General features: G+C 41.5%; 2 protein-coding genes across 9 annotated transcripts in view; both read right to left on the bottom strand.

The window, feature by feature from the left end:
* The window catches only part of dnajc6 (DnaJ (Hsp40) homolog, subfamily C, member 6), a 30,939-nt gene extending 25,147 nt beyond the window's left edge, over window positions 1-5,792 (bottom strand). For 2 of the 8 annotated variants that reach the window (XM_079575578.1, XM_079575582.1), the window contains exon 1: window positions 214-708. In XM_079575578.1, coding sequence (XP_079431704.1) covers window positions 214-445 — 232 coding nt within the window. In that variant the 5' untranslated portion in view covers window positions 446-708. Of the gene's footprint in view, window positions 1-213; window positions 709-5,498 lie in introns of those variants that run through there. The other 6 variants (XM_079575576.1, XM_079575580.1, XM_079575577.1 and 3 more) reach the window with 4 other exon arrangements.
* A 4,209-nt stretch (window positions 5,793-10,001) lies between these two features.
* Window positions 10,002-17,445, bottom strand: ak4 (adenylate kinase 4). The gene is made up of 5 exons (XM_079575620.1): window positions 17,002-17,445; window positions 16,418-16,537; window positions 14,411-14,583; window positions 13,191-13,309; window positions 10,002-10,746 (listed from the first exon to the last, which is right to left on the bottom strand). The coding sequence occupies exons 1-5, from the start codon at window positions 17,144-17,146 to the stop codon at window positions 10,620-10,622; spliced, it is 684 nt and encodes a 227-aa protein (XP_079431746.1). The 5' UTR covers window positions 17,147-17,445; the 3' UTR covers window positions 10,002-10,619.
* Window positions 17,446-17,655: the final 210 nt, after the last annotated feature.

Raw genomic sequence — 17,655 nt, 5'->3', positions numbered from 1 at the left:
GTCTAAGTGCGTAATTGGATCTTTGGGGGACTCCTGGAGCTGCACTGCATGACTAGCCGATCTGTTTTCACTTCACCGACAGCTAGCTTTTTTTTTTTTTTTTTTTTGTCTACATGGTCCGGGCAGCTCGCTCTTCAAACCCCCCTATGCGGTGGAACGGGCTTGAGCGTGCGTAAAGGGCGCAGGAGAGAGCCGGATGCGTCCCTTCCTTACCTGAGCTGTCCATGGTGCTGCAGTCCTCCTCTCTCAGCGGGGTCGCCTTCGGTCCGAGGGTGGCCGCGATGGAGCCTCCGAGTCCGAGCGCACTGCCACCGCCGCCGCCGCCGCCTCCGCCGCCGCTGCTCCCTCTGCCGATCCCGAAGCTATCCCCGCCGCTATCGACCAGCTGCAAAGATTCATAGCCGTCATAACTGCTCTTTTTCTTATAGGCCCCCAGCAAGCTCATCACCGACGGAATCGAGGCTGGGGGGAGACGCGAGGACGGTGTGGAAGGAGGCTACAGCGAGGGCGCGCACATGTCCGGTCTCGCTTCCCCTGCGTTATGGCATGAATGTTATGTCCCGTTGGCCTGGCCCGCTATCACTCGCCCCTCTGCTGCTTTCCTCCGGTCGGTCTCCGCTGCCTCTTCCTCTCTCTCTCTCTTCCTCTCTCTCTTCCTGCCTTCTCTCTCCTCTGCGCCGCATTTTACTACGGCGATGCTGCTGCTCCTGCCAGTGCACAGTGTTAAAGGGAAAGCTACCACCCCCCTCAAAATGCATGAACAGTCTATCCAAGGCCAACGAATCAGCATTACATTTGATTACATGAAGCGACATGCTGTAACCATCTCTAAGGCTGTGTCACATTTCCAGACATGTATCATAATTCTTCCCACTCCATATAGAGTCACGAATCAACCCCTCCTTCTTATAAGCTTTCAAATTTGCTCCCTATAATAAAAAAAAAAGCTTCACTGTGGCAGAAGTGGGAGAATCCAGGAGGCATGCGCTTTGAAACGGGGGCTGAATTCACCTGTTTCACCAACAGATACAATTAGTCCGGTTCACTATGTTTAGAGTATGGATCCATATGGATTTTCGATGTCCGACACTGATGCCGATATGAAGGGGGTTAGCATGGCTGAAAGCCGATATATAAAGGCCGATATTTGAAGTCTTAAACTATTAAATCTCTCAAATAGCCTTAGTTAAGCATTTATGATTATAGTAAAGGTTTCTATCACAGAAAGATATAGAAATATCGGGCGACCGATGTGGGGATTACAGATGGAAATAAACATAGTGTTAAATCTGGTGTATCCATCTTTTTAATGTAGCTGCACACTGTCCTTTCAATAAACTAAACTAAACTACTAAACAATTATTGGGTACTTTGATTGGCCGATGCCAGTATGCACCACTGATATTTTTGGCCAAATTTTAGAACTGTCTATAATCCTGTGTATGAAGCTTCTAAATGTGTCAGTGTTGAACTGTGACACGAGGCGCTGCATAATTATGTTTAGTAGTTACTTCAGAGGGAGCTCGTTTGAAAGACGAAAATCAGTAGATTCCAAAACCAAATACGGTAAGTCTTTGTTTCTTATGGCTAAAAAATTATACACAAAAGTTTATAAACTAAAACATGTAAAATAGGCGTACACACAATTGATCTGACTGAGCTCTTTCCTGAAAACAGGAAGTCTCTGTCACTTTCGGAGATATTGGCCTTTTTATCTATTGTAATGGCCAATATTGGGCCCTAGTTTAGATTTCCACTGTTGTGGGATTTTCGTGGAGAGTATGAAAACTATATATTTTTGGAAAACTTATGCTATAAGCCAGGGGTTCCCAAACGGTTTTGGCTGGGACCCCAAAAATTGACACGTAAGCAATCAGCCACCACATTTTCTAAAGTTGTTGCCTCTTAAGCTACTTTAGGGCAGAAAAACATTTTGAAATCAAGTTAAGATGTATTTAATCATTTTATTTCGAATAATTGAGGGGATTTCACAAATTAAAGGCAGTTTAACACAAAAAATACACTGTTTCATTTTTCTTTTGGTTTCATCTGTAAATCATCTGGGGACCCGCACCCAAAGCCTCTCAGGACCCCTCGAGCAATGAGAAAAACAATGTTTCCATTCCTCCTTGTCATTTGGTAAAATTGTGCAATTATGCTATTTTTCCATTTGAGTAATTGAGTTCTGGTCATCAGCAACACGGTGAAAAGGGTTTCACTTTTTGATTGGAACGACCAAATGGAATTTTTTGCCAAATTACATGAATTTCCGCCAAACTATGTTTTTACTCCCCATATAAATGTTATTAGTGAACCAAAAATGTATAGTTTTGATACTCTTTTGAAATCCAGCAAATTTACATAGTGAACCGCACTAGTGTGTACAGCATATAGCAAGTGTTGCAAGTGGTTGATAAAAAGTACTGCAGTCAGAAACTGCACTGCCATAGGGTGCATGCCACAACTTCAGATCTGTGGACGCATCATAGCTCAGAAACTCTTCCCCATAAGTAAACTGGGGACAGGTGCTGGCACTTTGGTAGTAAGAGAGTCATTTCAGATTGCAAACTAAGGAGTCTGGAAGCCCTGGGTCTCTTTCTGCTTTCTGGATATTGTCTCCAGAACAAAAACAAAAAATGCAAAGTTAAGACGTGTAAAACTGGACTATAAAGTTACCATAATGGGATTGCTTTTGTATTATACTGCACGGTTTACTCCAAAATGTTCTCACAAACTATAACAAATGCAGGTGGTGCTGAATCACATCTAATTTTGTGTCTATAATTCAGACCAAACATGACCGGCTGATGGCATGCTTCCTTCTCCGGCCTTGTCCCTTGGCAACAAAGCCCCGGCATGGTTCGGAAACGGGGGCATGAGCCTGGGAAACTCTTTTGGGACAGCAGAAGGCAGGAACAGAATGTCCAAAAGGCTGCAGCCATACCCACTGAAAAAAAAAAGCTTCCTGTGTTGTTGTTCGCTAACCACCTGTATTTACCTCTTAATGTTTCGGACACAGCGTGCAGGTGCTCTCTGAGCTCCGTCAGGACAGTGTGAGCAGGGCCGTGCCGAGTAACAGCCTTGACATTATTGAAGTGCAAAGGTTTGGTAGCACTTTAGCTTGTAGCACAATAATAATATGGTAATGGTCACATAAGGGATAATCGATGCATTTTAAAGCCTTTTTCCCAAATTGTACCAAGTAAATTCTGCACAGCCATGTTTGTCAACCTAACCACAACTGGTTAAACCTCCAATTACTACTACTCACGTTATGTCCAAGCCCGACATAAGATCAGGTTGCTACTTTGGTGTTAAAGGACAGGGCTCAGAATGGTATATATGGTCGTCACATGACTGAAAGGTTAGCAGCTTGGATCCCAGGTGCCGACTGTTGTTGTGTCTTTGGGCATGAATTAGCATGAACGTGGTGTGTAAGTGGTTGGTGGTGGTCGGGAAGGCAGATGACCCAGATTAGCAGCCTCAGTGCCGTCAGTCTACCCCTGGGCAGCTGTGGTTACAATAGTAGCTTTCCATTCTCAAAAGACACAGGCCAGTTTAAGGCGAGACACTGCAGGTGAATAGGGAAAAAAAATATATTTACAGATATCAATTTGAAACTTTTGCTGTCGATCACTGGCATAAATGTGAGAAAAAAATACATTGCAAGTTTTCTGTCATTTTATCTTTTCATATAAGAACAAGGTGTTTTATGCATAAAAATGCCACAAATTTCCCATCTTTTCGGCGACGAAATCTGAATAACGGAGAGAGCTACATTCAAATTTATGGTTTCATTTTATTGATAAATGAGTTACCAAGACTTTCTCAGAGGGGATTTAGGATTTCTTGTTTAGTTTTAAAATAAGCTGTTTTTTAGTGGAAAAATGTGTAAAAATAAAATTCTCGCCTTATTTTTTGACATTCAAAACTCAATAAATGGGGCTAGGGATTAAATAATAAAAAATCCCTCTGAAAAAATCTTCCAAATATCGTTCAGTCCAAGGCTGGAAAATTTTAAGTCTTTAGGTCCGACTGACGTGGACATAGTGTCGCCACAATGACAGAAAAATGTGTTTTGAGAAAAAGGCCCTTGAAATTGCATTGTCCCATATAAGTCTATGGGCAAACATTGAATCAGCGCAATATTTAAACATGTTGTTGTGAAGATTAGGCATATTTTCTGTTTCCGGGTGAAAGCTTGTATGTTCAGAGACCAATTTGGCCCAAAACCTGAAAACTGAAAAAAAATGAGTTTTGCCTGTAGTGTCTCCCCTTAAAAATGTAAAAAGAATAGTGGGGAAAGTAATGCAGTATCCCCCCCTCCACCCACTTATTTTAAATGTGATCATATTCACTTGCAAACACCAGACAAGTTGCAGCAGCATGCTTTCACAAGATGTACCCTCTTAAAGGATATAAAGAGGATTAATGATTATCTCCATGAAAGTTAAAGCAGACACGCAGGAATGTGCCTGATCAGCAACTTTACAGAGAGTCTCACTAAAAAGGCACCATGTATGTGCATATGCCTAAGCATCACATGTGTGGACATGAGTAACACTATAGATGAGCAGCAATCATCAGACCAGCTGGATCAGAAGGCCAACCACTCAAACCAGTCTCTATAGTTTCTCTTTCATCTTGGGCAAACGGATCCAAAAACGCGCACAGAATAAATGCAAGGTCCGCGCACGTTGCTGATCACGACAAATCTCCTTCAATGTGACTTGGCAGTGATCACGCTCGGTACAAGAAAGCACCAGCTGGCTGTTAAGCTGGTCACGTGACGCGGCATGCGTGACGCGGCCGGTGATGTGACGCTGCGCCATTGGACGACGCCGCGGAGAAGCTGCTCAGCGAAAAGACAGCCTGCCTCAGCGATGAAGATTATTTTGATAGTAAAGGAGCGTGACAGTTGTGCGCGCACGTCGCCTGTAGAAGCTGAAAGGCAGAAGACCTGTGTAAAAATACGATAATAAGCAAAACTCGATGGGCCAAAACCTGACAGCCTTTACGCGCGTGTCCTCCATTCAAAATCACGACGCGAGCGCGCGGTCATACATCACAAGTGTCCTACACGCAGCTGTCATTCAGCACATTGCGTGGAATTGCGTTGAAATAAGGCAAATCCTCACGCACGGGCTGTTACGATACAGGCCATTCATTGCAGGAGCGCTGTCAAACTGCCTTTGGATGAACGCAAACCAAATGATGTCATTCATAATGTCCGCGCGCGCATCTCGCAGCGAGGCCCTGCTCTGCTGCTGAGGCAAAGTATAAAAAATAAAACACATTTCGGTCATTTTGAGAAGGCGTTTGAAAAGACGGTTTCGAAAGACCGAGGCGTCCGTGGCTTGGTCCAGGCGGAGATGCTCTGTGGGGGAAGTGTGGACAGTGTCGTATTATGTAACAACCTTCTAACCTTTGCTGCCTGCTCTAGCCCTGCGTGACTCCTGGATAACAGCAGATGAAATAAAAGAACAGAGATGCTTTACCTTCTAGAGCGCCATGCAGCATTCTCCCTCGCGCCGTGGTGGAGACGCGCTTTGAACCCCGGCTCCGCGCACAGATACCGACCTTTGATTTGTCATTCGCTGCCAGTCACAGGTCACGCCGTAAAAAAGAGAAACGTCCAACGACACGCGCCGCGCTTCGAGGATCCCCTTCGTTAAGTCGTCTTTAAAGCAGTGTTTTAGATCCTGCGCGCGGTCAGGCGGGAGTTTGAAGGCACCGCTGCCCCCGAATAAATGACGCCAAACGCGCTTCCGTGACTGCGATGTGGAGGCTCCAGGATGTGGCGGAGGATGAGGAGGCAGTTGCATCAAAGGCGGTGTGGATGCCCATGAATCAGTCAGCTTGTCAGTGCGAAGACTGCGCCTGTCAGGCAAAACCCGGGGTGGACTTTTCATTAGAACGGCTTTATATACTTTATCATGATGATGATTATTTTTGTTGCTATTATTATTTGTATTAATTTTTAAATTATTGTAATTATTGTTATTATTATAATTATTGTTATTATTAATATTTTTTTAATTATTATAACAATTTTTCATTTGGATCATTTATATGTTGCTGAAAGCATCTCCCCATATTAGTACCTTTGAAATAGAATCGCTTAAAAAAAAAAAAATCAATCACGTGACAGATATCAAAGTTAACAGTAGAGGGCCCTGAACTTGACGCAGCAGATAGATAGGCACGTCACATGTGGGTGAATATGGGTAAAGTGGGACAATGGGTAAAGTGGGACACTTAACTTTAATCATAATTATTTTTTTAATAATTAGAATGTGCAGGATAAGAAAAGAATGGTTCTGTGGATATGACTTCACTTCATATGGCGTGGCAAACCGTGATCTACGACCAAGTAGTAAAAAAGCAGAGGTGTGTCCAATGACAGAGCACTTGTGGATTTATGATCTTAAGGTTATAACTTTTTAAAACTAACAGACATGCAGATTTCTGTTGATAAATTATATAAGGAACTGCATCTGCAAACAAAACATCTCAAAATCACATGTTTATTCTTTATACTTTTATAAGAGATTTTATCACTTTCCCACTTTACCAATGTGCTATTGGTAAAGTGGGACAGTGTATTTTTGTGGAAAATCCTTGGTATTAGGTGTTTCTTTTATTCACACATCTTCAAATTATGGGCATGTCCTTCATATTGTTCCTCAGTCATTTATAAACAAAAGTAAATCTGATGAAGGCACTTTACAGTATTCTTCTTCCATTGTCCTGTCACTCTTGTTTTCAGTTTATACCAAAGCTCCTGGTTAGTTATTCCACACTGGAACATGTCTGACAGCACAGGCTGCACATGAGACACAGGTCCATGATGGGCCCATGTCTCACACAACAGTTAGAACAACCATTACAACCATGCTCTGTTATTATTATTCAAAACCTCTTCAAATAGTTATATTAATGATTTTGAATTAAAAAAAAAGCCATTTTAATAGTGTCCCACTTTACCAATAGCACCTCGAAAAATCATTGGACCAACCTGTGTTTGAGGCAAAAGTATAACTTTTGTGCTAAACAAGTGACTTTTTTTCCTCCACTGGTGTAAAATAGAATCTAAAGCTTTTTAAAAATATATAACATTAAAGGGGCTAGATGCAAGTTGGCCATTTTATACTCACTACTGCCACCTCAGACCATATGTGTAACTGCACCTTCTATATTAAGCTTGTGCATGACGGCGATTCGGACCGAAGTGACGCCTTTTTGAGTGACAGTGCAGGGTTTTAGAGGCAGTTGTGGTGAACAGGTCTGAGCTCATTCTACACATTGGGACATGGCTGGAACATGTAGGGGGAGGAAAATACATCATTTTAACATTTTTAAACTCCCTATAGTCCCTTTAAAGACTTTGGCATTTAATTCCAAACCAAAAATGAGGTGGAAACTGAATTTTCAAAAAGTGTCCCACTTTACCCATATTCACCCTAGGAAAATATACTTTGTAGGCTATTGAAGGTGTCATTTTCATTCTAAAGACAACCCACCGTTCAAAAGTGTGGAAAACAAATAACATCTGACAAATTCAATAACTGAAGGCTGACACTCACTTAGTGCCAGGCTGTGCCGTCATCTGCATACATAGTCTATACACAGTCTATACATGTCACAGAAGGGCTCCTGAATTCAAATGTCATGATGATCATAACAACAGCATTTGGGAAGCAGAGGCACGGAGAAGTCCTTGTGCAATAATTCACACAACCAGCTCTCCTTCCTGGTTTATTTACAGAGAGGATTAGACAAAGGAGGAGGCGTCAAGTAGATGACTAGATGCAGCCTCCACACTGAAGTCTGGAGGCCAAAGTCACTCTCCCTGTTTTGTTTATGAGTGAATAGGCCGCAGTGCACAAAGGGGAGGCACTAGTTTTATTGCAATTTTCCTTGGAAGCCTTTTCTTTTACAGCACCAAAGCGGAGAAAGAAAGACTGCGTATTGTTATAGCAACACGGTCGTTTCCTTCTGCTGGCGGCAGTGTGCTTTTACGCTTTGTGAGTGCGCGACAGTTGTAATGAAAATGCACAGCTACCAATAAAGCGTAAGAAAAATACCTTTATTGTCCACTCATTGCTACGTGTTTAGACATCATTATACAAAAATAGCTCCAAAACAAACAGCCACCCAGGCGTCGCACAACTGCAGCGGGGTGTGTCTGCTCTCCAACACAACACAGCCTTTCATCGACGCACAAGGCAGCTTCCAGGAGGATCGCGTTTCACTACAGCGAGAGTGAGCGCGGTGCAACCTGTGTACAATAAAGTGATACAGACCAAAAAAATCCAAAACATCCTCATCTTTTTTCTCTCTCTCTCTTTGGTCCTGCAAGTGCATAAAGCTAAATTTTGTACAGTTTTGTCTCAAATCTTCACTAAATCAAACCTCGCCAACAAGCAAGAAAACATTAAAGGAGACATTTTACACTTAAAAGATTTTGCACCGCGGTATATAATCTCTGAACATCCCCGGAGGCATGTTTCAATGGTCCCGTTTAGGATTTTTCAGATCATCATGAATCTGTTAGCGTCTTGTTGGCAGTAGCCATGCTTTAACCCTCTGATATCAAACTGCTTCTATCTACATTGCTGCCAGCAGAGGGTGACAAACAACTTATCAAAGCGTTCTGTGTGTTCTTAAAAAAAAAAAAGATTGTGCAAGTCTTCCATACAAAATAACGTTTAACATGCCGTTGGTATCCGTATCTAAAAAAGTATTTCGAAAACTTGAAAAAAGCACAAATTGTCCCCTTTAAGTGCACATTAGATATATACTTTGCTGTACAATAACATGATGAGGCAACAATACTATTTCCTGAAAACCACATTTGGAGACTTGACCTTGTATTATGACCTACACATGTATGAACACATCATCTCAAAACATCTCAAAACTGCATTTCACTATTCACACACTGAAATGTAATTGCATATATATTGAACAATGTAACAGTGCATTGATAAGGCAAAACATTACGACCACCTTCTCCAATAAGTCTCCCAGCCCGCATAGCAAACTACCCTCCGGTTCACTGTTCCGACTTTGACCTGTTTTGCTACACTGACCCCTGCAGACACATGTGCTCAAATGCTTGTGCTTTTTAACTTGATAAACAGATTTGATATTGTCCAAAACTGACTTTTACAACACCAGTCCTTAGCAAACACATCCAGACTGCTGTTTTGTTTCACACACAATTATTTCCATAATAATGCATATTGAGAAATCTCTTTCCTGATCTTGATTGATCCATGATGTCAGCTGATGCATTAAACTCCCATGTTTTTTAAATTATATACATCTAAATTAAAAGTACTATAAAGCATTCCATTTACATCAACTACTGCACGCTTTGCGACTTCAATACTAACTGCATCCAGCTTATTGCAAACCGCTGCTCCTTTCATTGTGCAGACAGATACCGTCCTACCGCAGTCTATGCTAAGCATGTTTAAAACTCATGGCCTCTCAATACTAGGCCTTTTTAATCTCACAAAAATCCTTCTTGAAAGGCTCAAGGTGATCTGTTTGGCCTCTAACCTAATGGCTCGGACCAATCATGTGGCAGTGCTGCTGTGACACACGGGTTTTTACATATACAGTGGGGGAAAAAAGTATTTGGTCAGTTTCACATAGACATTCTATTGGATTTTGGCCAAATACTTTTTTCCCCCACTGTATAGGATATTTGTATATACGGTACCGGAGAAAACTTTGGAAACACTTTTTTATGTATTGGGTTTTCTTTTATTTCCACCGTATTTATAGTAAAGTATGTAGATTTATTAATGAACATATATAGAATTATGTTTTAAATGTTTTTCAAATTGTTGCCTTTTGCTTTAATCACTGCTTTGCACGCTTGACATTTTCTCGATGGACTTCACGATGAGGTCACCAGGTTTTCACTTCATAGACTTGAAAACCCTCTCAGCACCTTATGAAGTCTATTGAGAAAATGCCAATAACAAAGGGCGGCAATTTTGAATAATTAAAGTTATATTTCCGACATGATCCCATGTGTTCTTTCATACTTTAATGTTTCCACACTTTTGCCCTGTACATTGTTATCTTGCAGCTCAGTTTCTCAGTAACGGGTGCACTCTTCTATCCCCTGCATCTCCCTGTCTATGGTCGTAATGTTGTGCCCGATCGGTGTTGACTCATCTATATTGTGTGCACTAGACTTCAAACTTGTTGCTTGCGTGTTGCAATGTGAGACAGAAAGGCAGTGTAACATGATATATCGGCAATTTGTGGAGCACTTGTATGTTTTTGAAGCCAGGCATGACAATACAGGCTGCTTATGTTGCCGCCAACGAGTGCGCGCCAACATTACATCTACACCTATACAAGCAGCAAGAAGCCACAGCAACATTTAAAGCCTATGATATTGCAGAGATCCAAAGATAAAACGGCATCTCATGAGAAAAAGCTCTCTTGTGTGTGTATATATTGATCTGATAAATTCTCCATCAAACCTCACCAAAAATGCAACAAAAACAAAAATAGAGAAGTAAAAGGCAGTGTGCAGAGAAGTCACTTGTTCGACTTTGTTTTCCCACATCCTCGCGGTCGATTGCTTTGTTTCATGGCGTCTGGGTCTGGTGGGACTCGGACGATTGAGCGGGCAACTTGGTGCTCAGGATAGAGTTGATGTACGGCCAAATGCGGTCGGTGTCTGTGCCTGAAAACGAGTGCAGGATGCCTTGAGCCCTAAGACGAGAAGGAGAAAATGATTTAAAGTGGTGATGCATTCCTGTAAACAAAGTCAGTTCTCATTAAGGGAGGTACAACCAGTCTCCAACTTCTGCTATTTCATTTGTGCTGAGTTTGTAAGTTTTGGAAAAAAAAAAAGAAAAAATCATAACAGTGTGAGGTCAAGAAATGTTTTCATTGGGCGGATTTGAGCCCGACCCCCTGTTTGGCTCCTGCTGTGTTGACAGGACTAGTGTTTCGCAAACTGTTTTAGCCTTGCAATGGTGGCATGCAGGATCCTTCTTGTGGTTTTGAAAAGCCACATGTTTTCGGAAGTAGCATTTTATCAGAAATCTTTCAGAATCACTCGGTCTGGCTGTTTGTAATAATAATAAGAAAATACAGGAAAACCTTGGCATTCCAGGCAGCATATAAGGGATCCATTCTCGTGACTCAGATGGTACACTGCAAAAAGTGGATTCTAAGCAAGTCAAAAATGTCTTACTTGAAGAAATAAGTATAAGTACTTATTTTTTCCCTAAAAAGTAATAATGTCTTGCCGAGCAAAGTTTTCTTGAGAAAAAAAATCTTGTTTTAGGAAATAAAATCTAGCCATTTCTTGTTCAGATATATTTGCTTAAAACATGCAAATTTTTCTTGTAACAAGAAAGAAAAACTTTTTTGAATCTTTTCAGCTTTAGACAAATATTTTTTGTTGTTGTTTTTTTTAAGAAAAACTAAGATCACAACAACTCTTAATTTAAGAACTGATTCTCACAGAGAGATAATACATTCCATTCTTTAAAGTGGGCGGCTCGGTGGCACAGCGGTTAGAGCCTCAGCTTCACAGCTCGAAGGTCCTGGGTTCGATTCCCAAAGGGGCCTTTCTGGGTGGAGCATGTTCTCCCCATGTCTACCACCAAAAACATGTACAATAGGTGAATCCTCCAGCAGGTGATTCTGACCATCAGGGCTCCACATCATGGAGATGGGTCCCGGGGTGAGGGCAATACTTTCCTTAAAAATTAGTATTTATTAAGAACATTTTGAACAAAAATGTGTGTAATTTAGAACATTTTACTTAAATCAAGCAACATTTAAGTAAAATACCCACAATTTTTCACTAAATAAGAATGTTTTCCTTAAATTATTCCATTTTCTGAGGACATTTTGCTTAATTCTAGCTATTTATTTGCTTAAATTTAGTGTTTCTTTCTTGTTTTATGATGAGAAAAATATTCTAGAAATAAGAATTCTTAGCAAGAAAAAAATGCTGACCCCATTGGCAGAATGTTTTCCTTTTCTTTAAAAAAAAAAAATCCTTGTTTTTAGTAGGGTACTGTTTGCAGTGTAGAGCGTTGCCTTATAATCAGAAGATTGGTTTGAATCCTGGCTCTTGATGGCGCAGGCTGCTGTTGTGACTACAGTCAAGCACTTTGAGGAGATTGTCAACTCAGCTGGCAAAACCTTAACTGCAAAACCCAATACAAGTGCAAGACATTGTTACTGTTATAGGTACAAATGTTAGAGAATAGGTGAGTTTGATCCTCTGCCGCACCAGGGCGAGACACTTTACAGACTGTGGCCTCGTAAGCATGAGTGTGGACATGCAGGACATACAAATATGCCCTCCATTTCAACTATACTGAGACAAGGTTAAAGGTGCATTAGGCAACTTTTTATTTGGGGGAAAAAAAGTTGATGTTTGTGCGGATTTGATCTTGTAGTGACCCAGCCACTGTTTGAGCGGTCAACACGGCGCCTTCACTTCCGATCACAGCGGTCTCTACAATGCTCCAGGATTGGAATTGTTTTGTAGGTTTTCTGGTGAGAGGGTCCATCAGCAGTGAAAACCATCCAAACTATTGATCCTGGACCGTATAAGAGACCACTGTGATGGAATTTAAAGGCACCATGTTGACCACTCCAACAGCTGCTGGGTCACTACAAGGTGATATCAACAAATGTCAACTTTTTTTTCCACATAAAAAGTTGCATAATACACCTTTAAGGTATACTTTACTGAAACCCCTGAAGGGAAATTCGTTCTCTCGTTCATTCTTCAAGTTTCAAGTTTAATGGTTTTGTATAGCCCAATATCACACAGTCAGGTGCCAGCGTGGGCCGGTGCTTGGGGACCCATCTCCAGATGTTGAACCCGGCTAGTGGTCAGAAACACCTGGCTGGAGGATTCACCTATTGTACATGTTTTAGTTGTAGGGGAAACCCGGGCTACCTGAGTAAACCTTTGCAGACTCAGGGAGAACATGCAGACTCCACACAGAAACGCCTGGAGATCAAACCTGAGACCTTCTAGCTGTGATGCACAAACGCTAACCGCTGCGTGAACGTGCCACCCTTTTACTTTGATTTTCTTTTGAAGGTTAAGGTATATTTGATTAATTCCTGTAGTGATTAATAACGATCAATGATATCACTCATCATTTGTGTGTGGGTCTCACTTGTAGAGGTCAAAGATTGGCTTGGCCACATCCTTGTAGTGTCTCAATCTGGCCACGAGTGCCTCAGGTTTGTCGTCTTCACTCTGAATCAGCGGCTCCCCAGTAACATCATCTTTGCCCTGGCACAAAAACAAAACAAAACAAAGCCTTTCATTCATTAAAATCAGGAATAAAGGAACAATGAGCATCAGGTTTCAGTCTGTCTGGCTGTAGGTTTGAGCTCACTATAAACTATTGACAGTACTACAGTCTAGACCCTCTGCCCTCTCACAGCATTCCCTCAAGTTATGCATAATGATCTAAACTGAAATGTTCATAGTTGTTAATAGAAACTGATTGCAAACAACCTCACGTAGCTTTGGTTTTTACACATGGTTTTAAACATCAAAAACGTGGTTATTGAATAAAATTTGCACGGTAACTAGAGAACACAAATACACTTAGCAGCACTGTCTCCATATTAGTAGCAAGAAAACAGATTTTATTTCCATCCTATTAGCATGCTATTATAGTGCTGTAAAGTAAAAGCCTCTGAACCTGAATCCACTGTAACGTTACATTCTCTTGGAGGATGTTTGAGGGCTAAGACCTAGAAAACTGATCCTAACTTTTGTGTCGTTCTGTTTTTAACATCGCAGTTTTAAGCGTTTTTGTATTTTTTTTTGTGTCATGTTTTGGTCACTTTTTCAACGCATTTTTGTCACTTTTTTGTGGCTTTGTCTTTGTTTCTTTCTTTGTCGCTTTTTCATCACTCTAGTTGTGTGTTTTTTGCTTTTCCAGCACCTCTGTTGCTCTTTTGCCACATTTTTGTCACATTTGGGAAGTGTTTCTGTTGGGTTCTTGTTTTTTTTTAATCGTCCTTTTTGTTGTTGTTTTTTTCATTGTTTTATTTGTTGTGTTTTCGTCACTTTTTTGTCACTTTTTTGTTCATCACATCACTCTTAAGTCGAGTGTTTTTTGTTGCTTCTTTATTGTGTTATCGTTGCTTTTCCAGCACGTTTTTGTCGCTCTTTTGCCACTTTTTTGCTTTTGGGCAATGCTAAACTGGAGAAAATGTGCTTGGTTCATGTGGGGGTTAAGAGGTTAAAAACATTTCGTCTTCACGCGTGATGCTGGCTACACTAGCAAATTGTAGCAAAAGCCTGAAGTAGGTAAAATATGGGACTTTTAACACTGTTGCAAACATTAACTGCTTTTATTTGGACGACTGAGGGCCAAACCTTGACCCTTGGCGGGTTGAAGGTCATGTTGTAGACTCTGCCACTGGCCCGGTGGATCCACTTGTCGCTCAGTCTATCACTCAGAGTCGAATATGGGATGTTCAGGCTGATCACCATGTCCAGCTGACACAGCTCATTCAGGGAGCGCGCCTGAACCACAGTTCGCGGGTAACCTGGAGAAAGGGAGACGTGGTTAGGATTTTTTTTTTTAAAGCAGTACTAAGTAACTCTTGCCCCTAAGCGCAACTGCTAGTATTGTAGCAAGTTGCGATTTTTTAACTTATTTATCGCCCATGAGAGTAAATACTACGCTGACAGAAAAGGCGCAGGGACAGAGGGATATTGTGCATCCAATTACACAATGGAAATATTTTTTTCACTCAAACTTGGCTGTAAATACTGTTTAAAGTGGTGCAAGCCCGCAGTTAGCTTTGCCTGTTAGCCTGTTAGCTTCTTCTTCGGGATTCCATTAGTGTGTATTGGTTGCTCCGGTCCGGTGGCAGTCAAGTTGCAATTGTGGTTTTTCTGGCCAGAGACACCAGGGGGAGTTGAAAGACCCTCCAATCATATCATTAACACTTGTGTCACCCCCAGAGTGATTACTTTAAATATCTCATCTCATGTGTTTCAGAAGCAATACCATTCATGATTCAGAAGCAATACTATTTGGCATGGCACCATATTTAGCTGCGCGGCGTTTGGAGAATCATCCAATTCTCTTCTTCTTCTTAAGAGTTGAATCAATTTAGTGGAGTCTCTGTATGTATCTATTATTATATTTATAAGTTAATTTGTGTATGTATCTACCTGGATGATTGTGACGAATCCTCACTGAATCAAATGTATTTCAGCACATGTTTATAAAGGTCTGAAGTACAGGTTTAGCAGGTTTTATACATAATAAACTCCATTTAATTGTGATATAATGTCAGACTAATTGCAGCTTTGCATTAAAATTGAAATTTCTATTTGAATGCCACCACTATTGCCCACAAACAAGCCCACTAAACTACTACTTTTTCTATGATATGTTTATTACTAGCTGATAAAATGTACAACACCACAGTGAGCCATCTCAAATCTGACATTCACCTTGACATTTGTCCAACAAGTTTCGACATGTATTGAGCTGAATTATTATGTAGGTTTTGTGATGAAGGAATGAAAGAGCTTGCCAGCCACACAGTGCCCGTATACCACGGCGTGTTGCAGTCATGGGATAAACATGAGTGGAAGCTCGTGTGCTTTCTGTGTAAATATGACTGTCTTGTTTATAAAGTAAAGATCTGAATGAATGAATTATGTATTAAAAGACTATTGACAAGAAATTATTATTATAATTAGTGTTTCTTTAAACATCCACCGCTTTCTTATGGCTACTCCTACTGTTTGATGGTCCAAAATATTGTAAATGGATACATTAAATAAAATGAATGGGATAATGATAAAATGGTGCCGTGGAGGTGACATTCTTTGATAATGATTTTGGCTAAAGATAGAGAGTCAATATCGGGTGGGGTTATTAAAGTTTATCTGATGCCTCAATGCTGTGCTATTTCTGTGGCTCGACAAACTGTTTACTGACCATCAGTTCAAGGCTAAAGCTATTGTTAGATCTAAAATGATCTTCCAATAATCGCAGCAAGTATTCTCTCAAACAGATAGCAACCAAAAAAGTCTTGACTGTTTAGTGGCTTCGTTTGGGGCTTTAGACCTAATTACAAACAGATGCCGCTGTGTGGTCATCAAACTTTTATTTCATTATTTGGATGGAGCTCAAGAGGCATTGTGAGGGGCCTTACAAAACTTGCCATTTAACTGACGTGCCCACAGAAATTTAAGGGGTGGCAGCGTGCTTGGCCAATCAGATTCAAGCTTGTGTCTTGAGTCTGTGTATAATTACAACTGGTCTAAGTTGCTCTGTTGATGATCCAATAGAAAATATATATATATATATACAAATTCTAAAAGTGCTTCTAAGAATCAAGGACAAATAGGAGATCTCACCTTCCAGGAGCCAGCTGTGTCTGTTGAGTTGTTCCAGTCTGGGCAGCATTAATTTGGTCACTACATGGTCAGGCACCAGCATGCGTTTGTCTATGTATGTCTTCACCAGCACACCTTCCTCTGACACACACACACAAAATCAATGAAAATAAAACTCATTGCACAGTTATGATCAAACCCTGATTATAACGTCAATGGAAAGGCAATGTCACAACCCCCCCGCCTTAGGCGCCCCTGTCCTCATATGCCCTTTTCGAGATTTAAAACATGACTTGAATTTAGCCTTTGGATTAAGAAATAGGCGAAACTTGGATCTGCAGGGGTGAGTTCTGCATGTGGAGTCGTTTAAAATCGATGGGTTCGGTGCTGTAATAAAATCTTAAAGCGACACCATCCTAAGTTTATACGAGGAAAATTCAACTCCATCGTAAAACCGTTGATAATTACTGAAATGAAAGTAAACCCCTGTTCCGAGTGGAAGGAGGGGGGGAAACATTATAATCATCAAAAGACTGCACTGTTCGAGCCTTTTCCTGTTTGTAGCCCAGTGTTGTCATGAAGCGCAGGCGCCTCCTGTGTCTTACCTGTGTTCTTTGCCGCTGCGATGTCTTGCAAAAACTGGGCACACGATAAATACTCCAGGCCGAAGTTCTGCGCGATCCTCTTCGAGATGGTTCCTTTGCCTGATCCGGGGGGGCCCATGATAACGGCTCGGAACAACTTCGCCATATCTTCCTCAAAAAAATTAAAAAAAAATCAATGGGCAACCCTACCACACCAAGGCGCGCGGTGCGCAAAGATGACCGTTTTTACGCGGATTGTACACAGGGGGGGAGCGTATTTGGCACCTTAGTGAACGAGCTTTACGCACGGATTGTCAAACATTTAGGGCTGCGAAAGGTATGATCGGGTCGCCGTTCGCCTCCAGAGTTTGCAGAGTTTTGCACAGCCCTCTCGGTGGGGCTGTTCTGCCGCTGTCCCGCGATGACTCACAACACAACCGGTTTTTTTTTGTTTTTTTTTTACGGCTCTCTCTCACTCTCCTTTCCTCTCCGAAAGCGCTGGATGCCAAGCGGCTGTGGACTGTACGTCTTTAAGGGCACGCCGAGCCTCTCCACGAATGAATGAGGGAGTCTTCACAACGCCCTATTTTCCTCCGCGCATCACCTTCTAGGCAAAAAACACGCGCGCATAGGTTTCGCCCAAGCGTCGCGGTGCCATTTGGTTTCTGTAGTTTT

This window comes from Gobius niger (genome assembly GCF_951799975.1).
Source record: "Gobius niger genome assembly, chromosome: 17".
Classification (NCBI taxonomy): domain Eukaryota; kingdom Metazoa; phylum Chordata; class Actinopteri; order Gobiiformes; family Gobiidae; genus Gobius; species Gobius niger.
The sequence above is the reverse complement of the archived record's forward strand: the minus strand, read 5'-3'. Positions and strand labels throughout refer to the sequence as shown.